Here is a 23,529-nt window from a genome sequence, read left to right on the forward strand (position 1 = left end):
ACCCATTGTTCCTAAAATCTAGTGCTTCACATGCATCATTTTAAGCCCCTCTTTAACCGCCATTAAAATTTAGGTCAACGTAGACTCGTATTATATTTACGCAATGTAAATTTAGCGTTTTGCGTGTTCTTGGAATATTTTGGTTCCACGTTACAATTTTAAGCTCTTTACCTACTTTAAAAAGATATATTATCACAATAACATCACATAATTTGTTTTTGTTAGATTGTTTTTATATCCTAGATTGTTGCAGAAAATTTTACTTTGTAGGGAAATTTTATATTTTAAGACTTAAAATTTTAACCAAACAATATTAGAGTAAATATAGAAATTTTATCATAATTTTACAATAAATTTAAACTGCTATTATATATTAACTACCTACAGCTATTAAATTAACTACATAATATTATAAAAATAAAAAAGGAAATATACTAAATGTTAACTATATCTAAAGACTCAGGCGTCGTAGAATTCGTCCGAATTGATGTTGTTTGGTATATGGGGAGTATATATTTTGACCTAATAAATTCAGTCTTGGCTTTATAACTCATTCTTCAAACGTAGTTTAAAATCACCTACACGGGTGAAACCGCGGGCTACTACCTACATAATAAACACGCATGTTGTGTTACGTACTGAGGTACGTTAGGTACGTACTACGAAAGTCGTGGAAAAGAAGGAAAAGAAATCAAAAAAGATGGTCGAAATGTGTGGACGAAGATAAATGTATATAAAGTCAGCCACTGACGATCAAGTAATCTCACATGCCTGCAGCGCTAGCGGCTTGACAGCCGATAAAACTGATCGTGTGTTGGTCGCAATGTGCATGACGTCATGCCGATCGCGACCAACACACGATCAAATTTATCGGACGTCAAGCCGTTAGCGCTACAGGCATATGGGCTTATCGGATGATGAGTGGCTAGCATAAAGGAAATATGAAACCGGTCATAGAAGTGAGTGAAAGATGCCACAAGACCGACCCGAATCAAAGTCGAGCAAATGATTAATGTAATGACGCTTAGTAACGACGCTTTTTGACAGAGGCTAAAATAGATTTACACGTGTCTTTTCAAAATAATTCATATAAAAATATAGGTCACCGCATTTCATCGACTTAACACAAATGTATTTATTCCACAAACAAGAATAATTGTTTATGGAATAGTCACAATTGCGTTGTGCTTTTGCCTATGAAAACTGTAACTATTATAAAATTGTTGTATAAACATCAAAGAAACAGTTAATAGCAGTGTGACTAGTGTTTAAACATTTACAACTTATCGGAAATGCATTACAATGTATTTATTCTATATGTAAACTACATTTAATTGTAAATAAGATTTATTTTCATCGTTACTTAAATTCCCTTTATTTGATATTCTACTATTACTCATACTTATTTCTAATTTATATTAATAATAATGAATCTAATTCTATCCGGAACATGCACCTGGACAAGGAGTTTGGATTTTCATCCTACTCCTAATTATTATCCCGCTTCCATCTTAGATAGCATCATCACTTACCATCAGCTGATTATCAATTTTACCTCCAACTTTTCAATTATAATTTTAAATATCAATTGTCTGAAACGGTGAATGAAAAACATCGTGAGGTGAGGAGCTGAAATACGTGTGTGAAGTCTGCCAATCCGTATTGGGCCAGCGTGGAGGACTAAAGCCTGACCCTTTTCATGCTGAGAGGTGACTCGTGCTCAACGGAGAGCCGAATATGAGTTGACAATTATGATGATGATGATTCTTTTACCATTGTAATGCGAGTGTCATTTATTGTTACTAAATTTTTAAACATGTAGTTCTTTCAGAAACGGCTTTTTTAATTAAATTTAGCACCGCCTTCAAACTGATCAGTAGGTAATATGATAATGGTAATGTAATATAATATGATGTTATTTTTTGATTTTTAGTTAAATCGGTATGTTTTTGAAGTTGGTTTTATTTCTTATTGGATTTTTTTATTATCATACTGTATTATGTAACGGAAATCCCTGTAACAACATTATCGATATAATATATTTCACAGTAGATAATAATATGCTTCTTCGATATATTATATAATATATTATATTATATTATACATAATTATTTATTTTTATTTATTTATTATTCTACAAAATACACATTTAAATTAAGCCATGATGCAACACAAACTACAGTTGGATTTACTGTGCACTTTATTATTACTTATCCGTTATTAAAAAAAAAATAACAAACAAAAAGAAAAAAATAAACAGTCATTAGCGGGTAGGCTAATTATTGTGCGAGTCTTCGTACCACTGCTGCGAAGCTACACAGGCTGTCCCAAAAAGTATTCCTTCAATTTCTTCGTAATTATAACTTTTAAAAGATTTTTGACCGTGTCCGAAAGAACGTTAAAAATAATATATCATATATAGTATTTTATTATATAGTATTTTTTTAAAGAATATTTGCCATATCTTTCTTTAAATATGACCAATATTCCCATTCTCCTCCAACTACTCGGAAAGACTGTTATGAGTGGGTACGACAATAGTCCAACGGGGCGGGGATCGAACCGCCACCCCTCGGTGATGAGTCCGACCGCTTTAAAACCGCAAAAAAAATATATAAGTAGTCCGTTCACCGGATTATGTTTGAAGTTTTCACTAATAGAGAGTCTTTCTAGGAAGGTATCTATATACATATCAATACCATTGCCACCCGTGCGAATCCGGGTCGAGACATCTAGAACATACCTTCATACTTTTTTTTAAATCTACTATTTTATCAAACGTTGTTTGCTACCAAATTATTTCATAGTAAACTTCTAAAATCATGATTTAAAAATGGAGCGTAGTAGATAGAAAAATTGTTCTCGCTCTATTTTCAGAGGTACCGAATATAAGTACATTTTTTTTTATAAAAATCAGTCAAGCCGCTTCGGAGGAGTTTGGTTTGAACACCTTAACACCGTGACACGATAATTGTTAATACTCGTATGAATGAGTAGACGGCCTCCGTGGCGCAGTGGTATTCGCGGTGGATTTACAAGACGGAGGTCCTGGGTTCCCTGACTGGGCTGATTGAGGTTTTCTTAATTGGTCCAGGTCTGGCTGGTGGGAGGCTTTGGCCGTGGCTAGTTACCACCCTGCAAAAGACGTACCGCCAAGCGATTTAGCGTTCCGGTACGATGCCGTATAGAAACCGAAAGGGATTTCAATTTTCATACTCCTATCAAGCTAGACCGCTTCCATCTGAGATTGCATCATCACTTACCATCAGGTGAGATTGTAGTCAAGGGCTAACATGCTTTAACATGTAAAGAATAAAAAAAAGACTTTTCTTAATCTCGAGCTAAGTTTAAGCAACTTGAGTTCATACGATATGATTATTTGTTTTATGAGTGACGTGATAGCCCAGTGGATATGACCTCGGTCTTCAATTCGAAAGACGTAGGTTCGAATCCTGTCAGGGGAATGCACTTCCGCCTTCGCAGTTAAGTGCATTTTAAGAAATTAAATATCACATGTCTCAAACGGTGAAGGAAAAACATCGTGAGGAAACCTGCATACCAGAGAAGTGCGTGAAGTCTGGCAGTCCACGTCCGGCGCGCAATGTTTGGCCTTAGTCCACCACGCTAGTCAAATCAGCGTGGTGGACTAAGGCCAAACATCTCTCGTTGTGAGAGAAGACTCGTGCTCAGTGAGCCGAATATGCGTTGTTAATGATGTTTATTCATACAATAAGGAGCTCACGTACCTACTCATGTACACGCTCCAGAGTTTAGTAACATCCGTTAATACGGGTCTACCTTTAGCCGAATCTGATTTAGACTATGGGCTACTGTTTCAATTAACATTGTCTGTGATATCTATACTAATATTATAAAGCTGAAGAGTTTGTTTGATTGAATGAATGTCAGGAACTACGGGAACTACTATTAGAAAAATTCATTCAGTGTTAGATAGCCCATTTATCGAGGAAGGCTATAGGCTCTATATTATCCCCATATTCCTACGGGAACGGGTACCACGCGGGTGAAACGGTCACCATTGTAACCGAAATACTCGTAACATGCCAGTGGACCTTTTTACATGATATATAAAAACTTACTTTTTGTATAATATAATTTATTTTCACGTAAATATAAAAGCGTTGGACCGTAAAATTTGTTTGCTCATTTTATACATGGGTCATTTGAAAGTGTTAGCAAAAAGCTACTATTTCAAAAGAAAGTTGCGACACTTTTCGAAGATTTACAAAAAAAAGAACCTATCCTATACTGGTTGTGAAAAACATATTATAACTGTCCAATCTTATTTAAGGTTGCCGACCCGAACGTAATTCAACTATAGCGTCTAACGGAATAAATTGAATACAGATTTTCCTATGTGTTCTTTACTGCTAATTTCTAAAACGGCTGAACTGATTTTAACAAAACTTTCACTGGTAGATAGCTGATGTGAGAAGGAAAAACGTAGGCAATATTTTATTCCCGTATTCCCATAGACCCGTAAATATGCGGGTGTAATCGTGGCGTATCCGGTAGTACGAGTAAAATATATACTATAACTCGTACGCATTCACTTGGTTAGCAAACACAGTACAAACATTATTCGAGCCAGGTGACAAGTTAATCCACACTAGCTGTAGTTAACTGATTGACATATTATTTTTGTCTATGCTCAGCCAAAAGGATTTTTTGGACTCAATTGAAAGTTATTTTGGAGTTGGTGTCTATTTTTGTCTAATACAATTTTTTTAATAAAGCTGTAAAAAGTAGTATGTTTGTAATCCAGGTTGTACTATCTCTGTGTCAAATTCCAACAAACTCCATCCATTAGCTCTACTTGATTGAGAAAAGAATATACAAACTTTCGCATTCATAATTCTAATATAATTTGTAAAACTAAACCTATAGCTAAAACCGTTTCACGAATTTGCGTGATTTAACACTTATCCGAACACACAAATCTGTACTAATATTATAAAGCTGAAGAGTTTGTTTATTTGATTGAATTAATCTCAGGAACTACTGGTCCGATTTGAAAAATTCTTTCAGTATTAGATAGCCCATTTATCGAGGAAGGCTATAGGCTATATATAACCGAAAGGGGTGTGGATTTTCATCGTCCTCCTAACAAGTTAGCCCGCTTCCATCTTAGACTGCATCATCACTTACCATCAGGTGATATTGTAGTCAAGGGCTAACTTGTAAAGAATAAAAAAAAAAATATTATCCCCATATTCCTACGGGAACGGGAACCACGCGGCGTTAGCTAGTTCATGTATAAACTAGGAAAAGTATTATAAAAGTAAAGTTTGTCGGCAATCATTAGTCACGGAATAGACCTTCTGTCCGAAGACCGCTACGCATTAGTATTACACAGTAAACATATAAGTGAGATAATACTATTTACTTATTACGTACGTATTGCTTCGTCGCAATGGTATTTGTAGTACGTACAGTCAGCATATATTATGAAATACGACTTACTGTTTTCACACTCGGTCATTGGTCTCATTCATTTTACGTTACGGTTTTCGTATGTTATAAATACGAGTAATCAATATTTATAATTACAATATTGCTAACTGACTTAGTGTTATTATTAAAAAAATATCTGTATTTTTTTTGTTGTACCTTATCTACGCACTTCGTAAGAAATTATTTTGTACTAGCCGACGGTATGGACTTCGTACGCGTGAGTTTCAGTTGTTTACACATCCCGCGGGAACTATGGATGGAAAAAGTATCCTTACACTACGATACTTCTACCCTTTTGACGGCCGCAGTGGTATGCGCGGTTGATTTATAAAACGGAGGTCCTGGGATCGATCCCCGGCTGGGCCGATTGAGATTTTCTTAATTTGTCTAGGTCTGGCTGGTGGGAGGCTTCGGCCGTGGCTAGTTACCACCCTACCGGCAAAGACGTACCGCCAAGCGATTTAGCGTTCCGGTACGATGCCGTGTAGAAACCGAAAGGGGTGTGGATTTTCATCCTCCTCCTAACAAGTTAGCCCGCTTCCATCTTAGACTGCATCATCACTTACCATCAGGTGAGATTGTAGTCAAGGGCTAACTTGTAAAGAATAAAAAAAAAAAAAAAAAAGATTGTAGTCAACGGCTAACTTGTAATTAATAAAAAAACCCTACTCCTACTCTACCCTACCTCTACTCTACCACTGCCCTACCTCTACCATCGTCGTCATCAACCCATATTCGGCTCACTGCTGAGCTCGAGTCTCCTCTCAGAATGAGAGGGGTTAGGCCAATAGTCCACCACGCTGGCCCAATGCGGATTGGCAGACTTCACACACGCAGAGAATTAAGATAATTCTCTGGTATGCAGGTTTCCTCACGATGTTTTCCTTCACCGATTGAGACGCGTGATATTTAATTTCTTAAAATGCACACAACTGAAAAGTTGGAGGTGCATGCTCCGGACCGGATGCCTCCGGAATCGGAGGCAGAGTTCATATCCACTGGGCTATCACGGCTCATACCCCTCCCTCTACCATACCCCTACGATACTTCTACCCTACTCCTACTCTACCACTACCATACACGTCGCCACACACCACTAAATACAGAAGTTCATCAAACGCATTAACGTGGCACTTGAAATTCACACATAATATTTAAATGATTCATTAATTATGCAACTTACATAGAAGTGCCTATATTTACTGAAGTAAGTGGTTAAAGGAAATACACGTTAATTTACCTATTTGTTTTACAGGTTGCACTCACACATGTATGTATGCAACTACATTTATAAGCATCGACCTAAGTAGGTAATACTTCGGTCGGAGATAACCTCAGAACATAGGAAAAGCTATATATAACAGAGTTTAATTATTTTTCTCTCTCATTTATTTATTTTTTTCTAATTTTTAACAATGTTAATATAATAAATATATTACAAAACACTATTAAAAATTTATAAAAAAATAAACCCTCCCTGTGCGGGACATTTGAGTGCCCAAACAGCTGGTGGTCAGGGCTCCAGAGGGAGGAATCTCCTCACAATACGCGCCGTCTCAAGAATCCGACTCTTGATCCAACAGTTAAGCGAAAGCTTCTTAAGATGTTGGTCGAAGCTTTTTGCTATAAGACCATTGACTTATACGCAGGTAACTTTGTTCATTCATTAATTGATAATAAATTAAATAATTTAATAAGCTGTTAAGTAATAATATGTATACTAGTATGTAATACGTAGTAACAATACGTGCGCTATAACAAAGATATATTTCAAGATTATTTAATTATTTTTTTTATCGATAAAATTACTGTAATACCTAAAAAACCCAACTATTTTTTAACGATGATTACGCGTCTTGAGAAACACGAACGATGAAAGAAATAAGGTATTATAAATTGTATTTAATACTGTCCACAAATCAGATGGTCTAGCTACTGGGAACATGTTTTCTATTAATATCCTGAAGAAAATACAATAAATTTACTTTAGTAACTACTTTACGAATTTAAAGTGTAAAAGTATACGCCTTACATCATCATCTTCATCATATCAGCCGATGGATGTCCACTGCAGGACATGGGCCTTTTCTAGAGACTTCTAAATATTACAACCCTGAGCCGCCTGCATCCAGCGAATCCCTGCGACTCGCTTGTCGTCAGTCCACCTGGTGGGAACACCTTTATTCCAAAAGCAACCATTTTTCAGACTCCGTAATTGTCTACCGTACCTAGAAGCTAAGAGTTTGGCGATCGGAGACATGATTGATTTAGCATGATATCTCGTAGAAAAAAAATGTTTAAAAACTATAACCCGACTACGTAATAAAAACTATAACCCGACCACGTAAAAAATATTATTATATACATTTATGAAATAGTCTTTACAACGACATTTCATTTGATATATATATATTGTTAGGATTAGCTAAAAAAAACATACCCATCCGTCACCTTTTTTTTCATTTACGGGCGCAATTTTGAAAATTTATATAACCCAGTAACTACCACATTTCTGACAAATTCAATGTCAAAATCCGTCCAGCCGTTTGGGCAGTAGGGAGCGGTTCAATAATTTATGCGCTTCGGTGGAACATACATATATACATACATAGACTGCTGAAATCATTATCCTTCACCGTAGTCGATACTAAAAAATCAAGAAGTTACTTTTTATACTTGTACGATTGAAATTCTGGAATTTTCTTAGAATTTATGTTGTTTTTCTGATGATTACGACATTCAAAGACATTGAAAATCTAATACACGACTGAAGTTGACTGATTCTGTTTACATTGTAGGTAAGGACGGGCGGTTTAAAATTTAAATCGCGAAGTGTTGTTTTGAATTACAAATTAGTAGATGTCTGTCGTCCTTGGACTCTATCCTATCCACCTAAATCAGATCAGAATATCTGAATGTTTACACAAATACACGTGGAAGGTCTCTGCAAAATTCATTTGAAAACCAAATTTTCATCTGAAACATGAACAGATCGCGAATCTTAACGCTTTTAGCACACTGTTGCGAATTCAAAACGAAATAGAAACGAAACAATACAACTTGATTAGAATGGCAACTGTTAAAGTTATGCTATTTAGGTTAGAATTTTGCGTTGACTGCATTGCGTCAAACATTATTTCTAGTAAATGCATTCAGTGACAGTCCTATAGACAAACAGACATTTTAGTGGACCCCCCTCCAGGCAAACTGACGAAATCAAGCGAGTCGCAGCGATTCGCTGGATGCAGGAGACTCAGGATCGTGATGTATCGTTTCCGAAATTTATTATATATTTTTCCATTTTTATATAACTTATCCTCTAGATAAGCGCTATATTTATATAAATAAAATATATAACAATGAGGGGTATTTCTTGAAAAAATATTAAGGTAAAACAAGTACTTTTTAGCTTTAATAACTAAAGCTTTATAAATACTTGTCACTTACGTCTGTATATATTTTATGTAATTAATTGAAAGATTAAAGATAATTGTGTCTTTGAATTAAATATATATTAATATAAATAAGGCCTACTAATAACACCTCGGCGTTTGCTATACTAATATTATAAAGCTGAAGAGTTTGTTTGTTTGATTGAACGCGCTAATCTCAGGAAATACTGGTCGATTTGAAAAATTCTTTCAGTGTTACATAGCCGATTTAATATCTCCGTATTCCGACGGGAACGGGAACCACGCGGGTAAAACCTCGCGACGTCAGATAGTATACTTATAACTAAAATAGAGTTTCCAAGTTAAGCAGTGTCGATATACCCCTCAACCATGATAAGGCTATTGTGCCACTTTCAATGTAAAAATCAATACCAGCGACTCCGTTTTTTAGTTCTGTGAACTTAATTAGGTTCACGTTGTCTAAATTAATATGATATATACGCAAATCCGTATAAATTAGTATCGTTATTAATGACGTCTTACGAATGAAGTCTTAAAAAATATAGGTATAAGTAATACCTTTGCCTTTTTCTCATGTGAAAAAAATAAAATTAAAAAGCGAGAATTTAAAACAATTGGCGTGAATAATACACACTTGATTTTTTTCAGAAATTCATTGTAAATTTGTGACAGTAACATACATATGTTTCAACAATAATTATATGTCACTATATCTCATATATTATATATATTATATTATATATATATTATATCTCACTAGATAAAGACACAATAAGTTGTCTTTATCTAGAGAGATATACCTACGATACCTACGAAAAATTTAATAAGTGGAGAAAACAACAACGAATGGATTCACTTACGAAAGGAGTTTTTTAAACTATTATCTCCCACATTTACCTCACATATTCATTATTCAACTTCACAGTAGTCGGAAATTATGTTGCCGGGTAAAAGCATCTCCCTTTATATCCAAAATTGTAGACTTTGTACATTTAATTTTCAATTAAAATAAATCATTGAACATTGTACTAAACTATTTTATTTTCTCGCAATCGTAGTAAAAAGCAGAGTGTAACACGTGGGGCTAAACCCATAAACTCGGTTTCTAATTAGGCGGCCCTCGCCTTACGTCTCGGGCCCTAAAAAACCTCGTATATAATGGGTCTTTTTAACCCCTTGTATAACAATCTACTATTTAATATAACCTACTTTAAAACATTAATGTACCCAAATAAGTAAAAAGGGAAAAAAACATTATAATATTTTCTACCTATTGATCACTTTGAAGGAGATGCCAAGACAGTGATCAATTCAAGGCGTACCTATCATAAAGATTTTTGTTTCTCAGACATTCTTTTTTTCAATAACACCAGACTTGGCACCGACTTCAAAGTGGTAAAAGTATTATATTTTTTTTCCCTTTTTAGTTTCGTGGGAACTTCAATGGTTTGAAGTCAAATGTATTTTTTTTAAATGGTCAGATATGTTTTGAAAAACATTAAACTTATTATTAATACAATATTTTTAACTATATAACACCAATATATATTATAGCGAGACTATCGTCAATACTGGTATGGAATAGAGCGTAGCAAATTATTCACATTTTTTCACACGATTGATGGCTCCGATTACAAAAACCTTGGCCACTTATCAACATACCTGTAATAAAAGACCTACCTGCATGAAATATCATATTGCATTTATTTTTCTTAGTATCAGTCAGTGTGCCTTTACATAATATGTACTAAGATCTAAGAGCCATAACTTATTTTAATATGGCTGAATATTTATCGGTCTGTGGTCCTATTTAGATGGCACAGGTTCGTATACGGGACGTTATGAGACGTTATGAGACATCATGTCCCCAATCGCCAACCAAACTCATCATTAACTTAGCTTCGCGACAACCCTTCTAAAAACATTGTCAAAGATCAGTGGCGTAGCTTGCCTTGGAGGCCCTATATCAAAATTAGTTGGGGGCCCAATAGATGTGCGGCAAATCCCGAAAATCTCTTTAGCAGTTTTTCATGTTTTTTTTCTCCGAAAAGCTCCAGCTTAAGAGAGGTTATGGATTGAATTTTAATAATTTTTGCTTTCACACTTAAGGGGCCCCTGTGTTCCGAGGGCCTCGTATGTATACTAATATTATAAAGCTGAAGAGTTTGTTTGTTTGTTTGTTTGATTGAATGCGCTAATCTCAGGAACTACTGGTCCGATTAGAAACATTCTTTCAGTGTTAGATAGCCCATTTATCGAGGAAGGCTATAGGCTATATTATCCCCGTATTCCTACGGGAACGGGAACCACGCGGGTGAAACCGCGCGGCGTCAGCTAGTCATTGATACGGCTGATACGGCGGTACCTACGCCCCTGTCAAAGATCACAATTTATGTACCATTAGTGTAGGGTTTGACACATTTGGTGAAAATCTACATTGATATTCCGTCAAATAAAAGACGAGGATTCCTGAGAAAATAAGTTCATTGCCATGAAAGTATCGCAAACCTTATGTATTGGGATTAGTGGGATTGCAGAGGTCATGTCTGTCGCTTCAAATTTGAATCAACAATAAAATATTAAGGCCGTCAAAAGGCCTCAATTACGGATTGTTTGGTTTAAGCCGATAGCTCACTGTTGAGATACGAACGGATTAATTCGATAAACAATACAATAATGTTATAAGATATTGATAAAAGTTTTAGGTACCTTGGCAACATAAATGTTGGCAACCATCAATTAAAACGGAAACGTAAATAAAAATCTTGATATCATTAGATTCGAAGAGCCGATGGACGTTGGGGTCCCAAAGTGCTGGAATGGCGACCCCGCACTAGTAAGCGCAGTGTTGGCCGACCCCCCACCAGGTGGACTGACGACATCAAGCGAGTCGCAGGGATTCGCTGGATGCAGATGGCTCAGTATCGTGATGTTTGGAAGTCCCTACAAAAGGCCTATGTCCTGCAGTGGACGTCCATCGGCTGATATGATGATGATGATGATGATCATTAGATCGTGGAACAAAATACCCACAAAACTCAAATATGCTGAAGTTTACAAGCACTTTTGTAACGCCAGTTTGCATACCGTCTGACTCTACTAGTCGATCAGATTCTGACTATTTTGTTCTTCATTAAAATTATTATTGCCTGTCACTTCGTCCGCTTCGTTTCTTTTACTACACCATGGGAATATTTAATAATTTATTTATTTTCTATCATCTTATCATCGCTACCATCCGCGAAAAGCGACGAGCCCATGCGTCGACGTCACCCAGGTCCGACAAAATACTCTCTACGTACATTTCACCCCGAAACCGGAACATCCTCAGGAGATGTTGACTCTAGAACTTGCAATTGCATAGATTGTATATTTTAATTGACTTTGACTTGTCCTCCTCAATCTAAATATCTATGCAGATTTGTTCTGAGTCTGATAAATTATGCAACAGAAAACGAAAAATAAATCCTATAACAAATATGAACATTTTAATGCATTCATAAATAGTTTATGAAATCTTCTATAAATGATTCCTAGGAGTACGTACTACAAGACCATTCTTAGAATACTTATTATTACAATGCAGGTTTCTTGAAAAAATAGGTAGACATTGTTACTTGTTGCTATCTACCGTGTTTAAACCGGCTCTAGCAGAGATACGTTAGAGACTAGACTTTTCAAGCGACGAAAAACGGAAAGTTATCAATTCGACGTGTACCTTTATTTTTTTTTAAAGAACAGCCTTAACGTTTTACTGAGTGGTCAATTATTGATATTTTATTTATTGGAACACCATGTATCCTAAGGGTCAGTTCTGGAGTTGAGAAGTTACATCCCTATCTTGTTGATCACGTTAAGCCCTCGGTTTGCGTCATCATCATTAATATCTAATTCATTCATTCATTCATTATCAACCCATATTCGGCTCACTGCTGAGCTTCGAGTCTTCTTCAGAATCAGAGGGGTTAGGCCAATAGTCCACCACGCTGGCGCTAGCCCAGTGCGGATTGACAGACTTCACACACGCACAGAATTAAGAAAATTCTTTGGTATGCACGTGTCCTCACGATGTTTTTCTTCACCGTTTGAGACACGTGCTATTTAATTTTTTAATCACTATTAGATATTCATAAGAAATTAAGAATATCTAATAGTGATTTTTAAAGTGTTAAGCGTTTAAAGTTAACATTAACAGCCTATTAAGAGCTCTTCTCGGACCAAAGCACGTTTGGAACCCTCGTAACTTTAGTTTTAAGTATTATTACCACCATTACATTTAATTGAATTATGACATAAACCTGACTTTTCAAAAGTGCTTGTAAAGTTAGCCTAATTTGAAATAAATGAATTTTGAATTTGAATTGGAACAGCATGTATCCTAATGGTCCATGGTCGGTCTTGGCTCCATATCCTCTATAAGGAGGGAGAACTGACCCTGAAATGGGCCGTTAAAATAAAGCTGATAATGACGTTGTGTTATTGACTTGATGAATTACAATCACGTTTGTCACACACATTAATTCGACAAGTTTAATTAGGTATTTTTGAACACATCAATTTTGATTTGATAGGATAATCAATTAATATTATCTAGACTATGTGGTGATTATTTTTGAAACTTTTAATACGATTATGTCTCAATTTAGCCTATTTTCTGCTAACGGGTATGGCTGGAAAGAGGAGCTATTTGAGATCAAAGTGGGCCAGTACGACTAAACGCCAATTTTATATAGGATACATTCCTAATATATGTACGTCGTCGTTTACCGTTAAGGACGCAGTAAATGATGTAAATAATCACCTGATAGTTTATTCAACGATAGGTCGATGTGTGATATTTACGAGTACTTTATAGACAGGGTCGAGGTCGACAAATAATAAGGGGTGATTCACAGAACTACAGAGCCACCTGCGTGTGGAGGTTCCCCTCCGTGCTACGTTTTTTTATACTCAGAGACATTTAACTTGTGACAACCCTTCACCGATCACCCTTAATCTTTAACGGTGGTTTACGAAGGGTTGTCACTAAAAATGTCTGGCGACACCCAGTTCTCAGGACTTGATTTCTCACACATTAACCCGAAAAAAAAATTAACAGAGAAGCCTTTGAAAGTCGCTACTTTATGGTCTTAACTCGAAGATCTGATTGCCATAGATTTTCGCGCTAATAGATTAGTTTCCGATAATATTTGTGTATTATAAGCACTTTCATCATCATCATTATCAACCCATATTATCTCAAAATGAGAGGGGTTAGGCCAATAGTCCCCCACGCTGGCCTAATGCGGATTGGCTGACTTCACACACGCAAAAATTAAGAAAATTCTCTGATATGCCGGTTTCCTTACGATGTTTTTCCTTCACTGGGAGAGAGGACAGAGGTCATATCCACTGGGCTATCACGGCTCTAAGCACTTTATAAAATATATTATTAACTAGGTAGATATGTAAAAATGGGATCGCTTCATTAGCCCGCTTTGAACCGTTATTTAAATTAAATAACAGTAATAGAATAAATTTATTTTCTATTGTTACAGATTATCGTTTGAACCTAACTTGAACGAGGAACATCAAAGATGGTTTACGTAAGTGCACTAATAAAATAACGTATACTTAAATAAATGGCTACTTTACTTTTTTCGGAAGACTAATATTGAATTATAAATTCATATTGTTTATTGTTTAGTCATTCTGTCAAATCCGTGTTGGGTTTTTTTGTATTAAATATACATTGTACATGTTATATTAATTTGTTATTGCTATTTTCCACTTAATTAAAGTTTGTCGATGACTATTTTATGTGCGGTGAAAATTTGCTTTGTTATTTAATCTAATATTAGAAACGCGAAAGTTTGTATGAATGTTTGGATGTATGTTTGTTTGGATGTTTGTTACTCTTTAACACCGCTACTACTAAGGCTGAAATTTGAAATGGAAATAGATTTTACTCTGGATTAACACATAGACTACTTTTTATCCCGAAAAAATCCATGGTTCCCGAGGGATTTGTGAAAAACTAAATTCCACGCGGTCGAAGTCGCAGGCTAGTAGTACCTTTTTAAAACTAATTGTCAAATTACGACAATTCGAAATACCTAATTAATATTAAAAATATTTTTTTAATCAATACTTTATTAATTATTATTGAACTCATTTTTAATATTCAAATCTTAGTTTATAAAATTAATAGCGGACACCCGCAACTTTTTCCGCGTGAAACTCGGTGTAAACTTTCAACTACCTCTACCCTCTAATTATTTTTATTTTTTTCTGTCATAAGAACCTTCTCCTGACAATAACAAACAAATCAAAAGAAATAGTGAAATCAGTCCAGCCTTTCACGCGTGATGGCGTGACCAAGGGATATATGGATTCATTTTTAAATATATATAGATTACCTATTTTTTGAATTCCGCTACAGATACATATCAAATTAAAAAGTCATTTAAAGTCGACTTATTTTAAATATGAAACTCACCGTAACGTTTAAGTACAAATTCTTATAACTGTAACTTTTCATACAAACTTTCAACCCCTATTTCACGCCCTTCTATTTGTTTAAGGACAAAAAGTAGCATAAGTTTTGATCCAAGGTCCCATTTAGGTACCATTATACCAAAATTGATCTTGATCGGTTGGTCGGTTCATCTTGAGCCGTGAAAACGTAACAGACAGACAGATAGACAGACTTATTTTGCATTTATAATATTAGTAGGTATAGATGAATATAAATAACACTCACGCGGTAGAATAAATTATAAAATGGTTACATAATTTGTTTAATTTTGTTTATAGGAATCAAACAGCGGGCTACCACCGCCTCAAGAGTTGGAATCTTTCCTACCTCCAGATGAAAAGAAGGAAAAGATTGTCAGTACCAAGTGAGTACCTTTATAATACTTATGTACTTAATTTACGTCATTTATAAAAATTATGCATGTATTTTTAATCCGTTTATCGCAGCCAACTGAATGTTTATGAGCTAATGTGTTTAAAGTATAATTAACTAAAAATATTGTTGACCTTCGTTAAAAGTAGCACTATAAGTGACGTAGAAGTAATCTCAGAAATTTATGTGAAGTTCGCGTGAAAAATTTAAATACATATTACTTAAATAATTTAATGAACCGTAATAGCCCAGTGAAAATCAGTAGCTATTGTAAAATGCAACACAAACAACTTTACAAATGAATCAGTTAAAACAACAGACATTCTTGTCAATTTAATGATTTGCAGTTAAATGTTACCTCGAGTCGAGAGTCGAGACTTTACGACCCGGATGCATATCGCTTAGTATCGGATACAGTTAATCAAATTACAGAAGCAATGCACGCGCCAATACGTGAATAATCTTTTTCTATTGCATTGCTAACCTACTAATATGAATTCCCAATCTAAGCTAATGAGGGGACAACTTTTTGGTATCTGCCTCGCTGTCGAGCTACTCGGATATATCCGATTTTAAAAAAAAGCACATTCGAGGTATTCTCACGGGTGAATTAAATTACTAGATAATACGTCTTTGCTAGACGCGATAGCCCAGTGGATATGACCTCTGCCTCCGATTCCGGAGGGCGTAGGCTCGAATCCGGTCCGGGCATGCAACTTTTCAGTTGTGTGCATTTTAAGAAATTAAATATCACGTGTCCCATACGGTGAAGGAAAACATCGTGAGGAAACCTGCACATCAGATAATTTTCTTAATTCTCTGCGTATGTGAAGTCTGTCAATCCGCATTGGGCATGGTGGACTATTGGCCTAACCCCTCTCATTCTGAGAGGAGACCCGAGCTCCGCAGTGAGCCGAATATGGGTTGATATTGAAGATGATGACGTCTTTGCTGTTATGGTAACTGGCCGCGGCCGATGACTAAAAACTGAGCCAATTAAAATCCTAAACTGACTCCCAGCTTGGTATCGAACCCAGGACCTCTCAGTTGAGAACCATATCAACTGCGCCAGAGAGGTTGTCAAAATGAATGAATAAGAGAAATCGGACGACGAAAATCGGATCCAGTCCATATGCTTCCATACAAATAGTTATAGGACGATTTCGGAACGAATTTGGATAGGATGCAGATCGTAACCGCTTTATGTAACACTGAGCCTTCTTATAATACCTATATGAGTTCAGAATAAATATTGTAACAAGAAGTTACAAATATGGCTCATATAAGTTTTTATTGGCTTCACGTTTATGTATGGCCTCATTTGTATCGAACGTAAAATGTTAACCTATTTTACCTATTAGCACATTAAAACTGACGAGGAAACCTTCAAATATATAAAAAAACATGTATATAGATCCCGCAACTTTTAATCGGCTCAACCGATTTTCATCAAACATGTCTAAGAACACTTGCACATAAGTCACTTTAATACGAAAAAAAAAACTAAATTGAAATCGCTTCATCCGTTCGGTAGCTATGGTGCCACAGACAGACTGACAGACAGACAGATAGACACGTCAAACTTATAACACCCTTCTTTTTACGTCGAGGGTTAAAAATAAAGCGATTTGATAGTCTTATTGGCCAGGATTTCTTGAGTAAAGTCTAGCCATCCATAGAGATCCTTAGAGTTAAAGCAAAATTTATAATCATATTTATTATGCAAATATGCAGACAATCTTTGCTTTTTATGTATAAATTAGTTAACATTCACATTATTTACCCTAATGTATCATAGAAATCAATATATTCAAACCTAGTCATCATCCCATTATATCAAGTCTATATTGAAATATGATTCGTGCAACAGTGATCACATAATTATAATTAGTATTTTCTAAACTTAATAAAATATTTAACTGCTGTAATGTGGGCTGACGTAGATAAGAAATCTAGTTTTTCAAATAACACCTCATTGGTTCAAACCAGTATTAACCATTTTAACGGTGCAATAACCTTCAATATTAGATAAACACTACAGATTTGATAAAACAAACTCGTAATTACTGAACACACATACGCATATAAAAAGCCCCCATTCGCACAAGATTTTTTTTTAAAAGACGTTAAAAAAGCGTTCAAATAGAACAAATGTATGTTCACAGACAGCGTTTTTAAAATACGACGCTTTTTAATCGAACCGCGTAGCATTTTCAATTCATACTTGCTACGCCCGCCAACGCTGAGTTTAAGCGCATCGTTTTTTTAACTCTCATGCGAATGAGGCCTAATAGTAGATTTCGTCCATGACTTCGTTTGAAATTCGTATTCTTACAGATAAAATTTTGTAGTCACAAACCTTCCTTCTAGTAACTGGTAAGATTATCCTGTAAGCTACCTTGCTCTCTCTTCCGTCTCAAAAATGAAAGAGATAGCAAATTCAGCTTTCTATTTCGTTGCAAACTGTTTACAGCTCGTGCGGATTAACTTGAAACCTGGCTCGAATGATGTTTGTACTGTGCTTGTTTGGTTGTATTTGGTAGCCAGGTGTCTAGTTAATGCGCACGAGTTATAATTTCTACACTACTGTAACGTGAATAATTGTTTGCTTACAGATACAATCTAACAAAAGAAGCCAAGGATGCAGAGGCCGGTGATTATGATCCCTTCGCGGAAAGAAAATTGGACAATCCCACTTCGTAAGTTATCATATTTTACACCATGGATAAACGTATATTTTTTCGGATTATTTCTAGTTATCAGGCGTGATAGCCCAGTGGGCATGACCTCTGCTTCCGCATTTCAAGAAATTAAATATCACGTGTCTCAAACGGTGAAGGAAAAACATCGTGAGAAAACCTGCATACCTGAGAATTTACTAAATTTTCTGCGCGTGTGAAGTCCGCCAGTCCGCGTTGGGCCAACGTTGTGGACTATTAGCCTAACTCCTCTCATTCTGAGAGGAGTTAGGCTAATAGCTGACTCGAGCTGAACAGTGATCCGAATATGGGTTGATAATGATGATGTGCTCAGTAGACAGACACAAATTTTCCCATAGTTACACGCCACACTTTCCGATAGGCTGATAAGTCCACAGACAAACAAACTTTCAGCTTTTATAATATGTATATTAAGTGTCCGATTCTGTTCTGATGCGTCACAACACCTATATATATAACGCATGTACTTGCAAATAAATAAATTGATTGATTGATTGATTGATTGATTGAACACGACACGTGAGACAAATATGAATCCGGCTTTACTCTATGTATTATGAGAGACATGAGAGATGATGTACTTTTCAATACTTTTTATGTGACTTCTATAATTATTTGTGACATGTTTGTGGCACATTAAAATAATTGCAATGCTAAGCGAAATCTAATAATATCTGCAAAGCAATGCGAATTATAATATTGTATTTAAGGTGCATTTTCACTGACGACATAACATTATTTTATATGTGTACACTAGCAAACAGCCCGTGGTTTCACCCGCGTAGTTGTCATACCTGGGTCAATGCGGGGATAAATTTATGTTATGTTACTCTATGATTGCTCTAGATAGCTTTTTTTAGTAAAAGAGTTTCCAAATCGATGCAGAAGATATAAAGATTATACTAGATCCTCACAAACTTCTAAACTTTACCTCTTTATAAATCAGTACTTCAGCAGCGTTTATTTATTTAATGACACCGTATGTACTCGTATCTGTTTCGAAGAAATGAGAATATTGGAACCGCTTCAAAACAAAAGGCGGTTGTGTCTAATTACGCAGAACCGGCCACATTACAGTACAAGCCGTTGTAATGTTTAAAAATGTAATACTATACTCGCATTAATATTTGAAACAAAGTCATCCGCTGCGTCTGTCTGGTTGAACAGATTTCACAGTGTGGTTTTTACAAATAGAAAGCGTGATTCTTGAAAAAATATTAGATGCCTACCTATAAAATTTGTCAAGGTTAATATATATCTAACGATAATTGTTGGAAGTGTCACAAAAAGTCAGTCTAAGAGCTTTATCGAGACCGCTGATAATCCCTCAAGGTATAACATATTTTCTCTACAAAAAGTCCGCGGTAGTAAAGACCTTTTCATGAAAGTAGTCCCCTAGACGCGGCGCTAATGTCATAATGACGCTTATTGTCATTTGGTAAAAGCGGTCATAATGTCATTTGTGTAAGGCGCTGTAAATTTTAGTTCAGGTTTTAACCGACTACATTCATGAAAAGGACTCTACATAATATATTTTAGGGATACCTTACCGACCCCCTACCAGGTGAGCCCTGACCCCTATCAAGCGAGTCGCAGGGATTCGCTAGATGCAGGCGGCTCAGTATCGTGATCTTTGGAAGTCCCTACAAAAGGCCTATGTCCTGCAGTGGACGTCCATCAGCTGTTATGACGACGATGATGATTACTATACACATTACCCATTTTATCTTCTAAAAAATGGTCACATACAATGAAAGATTACACCAATTTTATCGCGAATGGAGGCGCAGATCTCTGCTAGTGTTGTATTAAATCATTTCCCTTATCCCCTCTCCTTTAAGGAGGGAAGTCTTGCGCCGTGTAGTGTTTCATTAATAATGATGATGTTTTGTTTATCATAAAGTAACACAGGACATTTTAATTTACAGGAACAATGACACACTGACTCATTTGCTGAAGGCTTCGCTCGGTACTGGTATCCTCGCTATGCCAAAAGCTTTTTCAAGCGCCGGCATTATTTCCGGCATCTTCTTCACCATTTTGGTAGCAGTTGTCTGCACTCACTGCTCCTATATACTTGTAAGTTGATCCTGTTTTTTATATTGGTTTAATTTATACGCCTTGCAAATGTATCTAATTGTTGATTTTACCGCACTTGCCCAATATGATGTTATTGAACTTAAAAAATCCCGACTGTAAGATATTATTTTTATTAATCACAGCCCATTGAAACGAAATTCACCAAAATTGGTTTAGTAATTAACTTGTTACTGTAACATCAGTCAAATGAACTTTATATACTATACCTATTTTCTAGTTTATATATATTACATTTAGTTATATTTGCTTTTTTTATTAAATAAGACTTTTTTTACTCATCTTTACATAGTCTAAGTGCTTAGGCGTTTTTAGATCAACACTATATCATTAAGTTTTTATATACAAATTTATAATTGATAAAATCAGCTATCTTAGTACATAATACAAGTTACGCTTACTTTGGGGCTAAATACCAACTAGTAGTTAGATATGAGCGAGTTGTCTATCTATATACTTATCGTATAATGTAATATGGCTGAGTTGTATATTTCATAATATATATATATATATATATATATATATATATATAAAAATTACGCTACTTATTATATTCTGCGAATTGTTTACCATATAAAAGGAAAAATTGCGACCGTTTCATTAAAGTCATGTTATTATAATCTAATTAAGGCATGAAGCTGAACAATATCTTAATTATTATGTTCATAACTTTTTCTTACGTAACTCTGCGTAAGCCAGTACAACAACTAGATAAACAGTATTATGTATTACATAAAATAGGTATATTGACTTACAATGGCTTTGCGAATCAGCATAGGTACATGATAGCATGTACTAACCGTCGCCTACATTTTAAGCGAAGTTTTTTATTAACCATAATAATAATAGTAATAATTTTCTACGGTTGATAAGGTCTCAATTATTGGGATATGGCGTGGGGTTTATAGGGAAAATATGAAAAAAAGATTCATTTATAGAATTGAAAAAATAATCTAGAGCCCGATTGCATAGCCTTAGCAGGTCCTATTGAGTTAATAAACAATACAAAAACTCACTTAAACACACATTAAATGTATTCAATATCAATTCAGACCTTCTGAAGTGATACGTGAACGTTATTTTATATTTATAATATAGTTACAGTAATTATAATAAATTCACAGTTCACTACAAGTTGCATTTCACTCTTCCTCAGATAAAATGTGCCCACGTTCTGTACAAGAAGTCGCGCAAAACCACCATGAGTTTTCCTGAGGTGGGCGAAGCTGCCCTCAACAATGGACCTGAACCCCTCAGAAAATGGGCTAATACTTTCAGGTACATAAAACATTAATTCCCTTCTTTTTCAAAGATAATCTTTAAAAAAGTAAACAATAATGCTCTTGAGAATCTGCTGACGCAGCAGCAGCGCCCGCATACCCCGTCATGTTACGAAGACGATGTTTTGACGGCCTCCGTGGCGCAGTGGTATGCGCGGTGAATTTACAAAACGAAGGTTCTGGGTTCGATCCCCGGCTGGGCAGATTGAGATTCAGCGTTCCGGTATGATGCCGTGTAGAAACCGAAAGGGGTGTGTGTAGATTTTGATTCTCCTCCTAACAAGTTAGCCCGCTTCCATCTAAGACTACATCATCACTTACCGTCAGGTGAGATTGTAGTCAAGGGCTAACTTGTAAAGAATAAAAAAAAAGATTCACAACACAAGTTGCGTCCCACACCAAATGTCATTGATGCCATGGAATATGAGTAGGCCGCCCATCTTCCATGGCATCAATGACATACCGTTCGGTCTCTTGTCATCGTCGCGTACCAAGCCACTAGGTTCTAAAACGGCTGGCATGCCGGTGATGACAACAGCACGATGGAAGTTATCATGAGGCTAGAAACACTTCACCCGTTATAGTGTACCTACAAAAGCATAACCATGTCAGTCCGTATATAGGGCAGACATCAAGTCTAGTCCAATTGCAACCACAAGAGCGCAAGGAAGATGTTATCTCCCTGAATCTATTTACTGCAGCAACAGCTTAAAAATAATTAGCTTAGAAAAGCCTGGTCAATCAGAGAGGTCTAAAATAACTGTACTATTTGACTGTATATGTCCATGTATATTTATAATGCATTACATCATTAATAATAATCTCCACATTTTTATTGCAGAATATTTATCCTCGTGAGCCTGTTCATCACTTACTTCGGCACCTGCTCCGTTTACACCGTTATAATCGCCAAAAATATTATGCCGGTAATCTATGGATTATATGCCCCATACTTGTTTTGCGATATTTTGTGCCAATTGACAGTTTCTAATGTAGTATTTCTATCTTGCAGGTCGTTTACCACTACGCACCAAATGTACAAGAAAGCCTCGGAATAAGAGTGTTTATTATACTTCTGCTGCTACCACTTATTTTCATGGTCTGGATCAGGAATCTCAAATACTTGGCACCAGTGTCAATGGTTGCGAATTTCTTTATGGCGATTGGACTGGGAATAACGTTTTACTTCTTAGTAGGCACCGAGAAGCTTAGTTTCGATAAGGTGGTAGCAATACAACCAATACAGTACTGGCCAGAATTCTTTTCTCTTACGATCTTCGCCATAGAAGCCATCGGTGTAGTTATGCCATTGGAAAACGCCATGAGAACTCCTCGCTCTATGCTGGGCCTTTGCGGAGTGCTAAACAAGGGAATGTCAGGCGTAACTTTTGTATATATTTTACTTGGATTCCTGGGATATTTAAGATACGGAGATAAGGTTGAAGACTCCATAACTCTTAACTTGATTCCCGGACCTGATGACCCGAAAATATATTTAGTGTACGTATCTGCACCTGTTTTTAAATTGTAATAGTCTTTAGTCCCAAATTTCTGGGCCCAAGGGTTATAACGATAGTATGATTTTCTATTCGATACCTAACCATTATATTTTGGTAATGTTGTATCTACAACATTTCTATTAATAATTCAACTAC

General features: G+C 35.8%; 1 protein-coding gene across 1 annotated transcript in view; it reads left to right on the forward strand.

Moving 5' to 3' along the window:
- Positions 1-23,529, forward strand: part of LOC112048096 (proton-coupled amino acid transporter-like protein pathetic) — a 45,224-nt gene that overhangs the window by 16,698 nt on the left and 4,997 nt on the right. Inside the window, exons 2-8 of the mRNA XM_024085479.2 lie at positions 14,426-14,473; positions 15,684-15,769; positions 18,393-18,476; positions 20,426-20,576; positions 21,751-21,872; positions 22,716-22,800; positions 22,887-23,374. Of these exons, the coding sequence (XP_023941247.1) occupies positions 14,465-14,473; positions 15,684-15,769; positions 18,393-18,476; positions 20,426-20,576; positions 21,751-21,872; positions 22,716-22,800; positions 22,887-23,374 (1,025 nt within the window). The 5' untranslated portion in view covers positions 14,426-14,464. The remainder of the gene's footprint in view (positions 1-14,425; positions 14,474-15,683; positions 15,770-18,392; positions 18,477-20,425; positions 20,577-21,750; positions 21,873-22,715; positions 22,801-22,886; positions 23,375-23,529) is intronic.

Source organism: Bicyclus anynana, chromosome Z (assembly GCF_947172395.1).
Source record: "Bicyclus anynana chromosome Z, ilBicAnyn1.1, whole genome shotgun sequence".
Classification (NCBI taxonomy): Eukaryota; Metazoa; Arthropoda; class Insecta; order Lepidoptera; family Nymphalidae; genus Bicyclus; species Bicyclus anynana.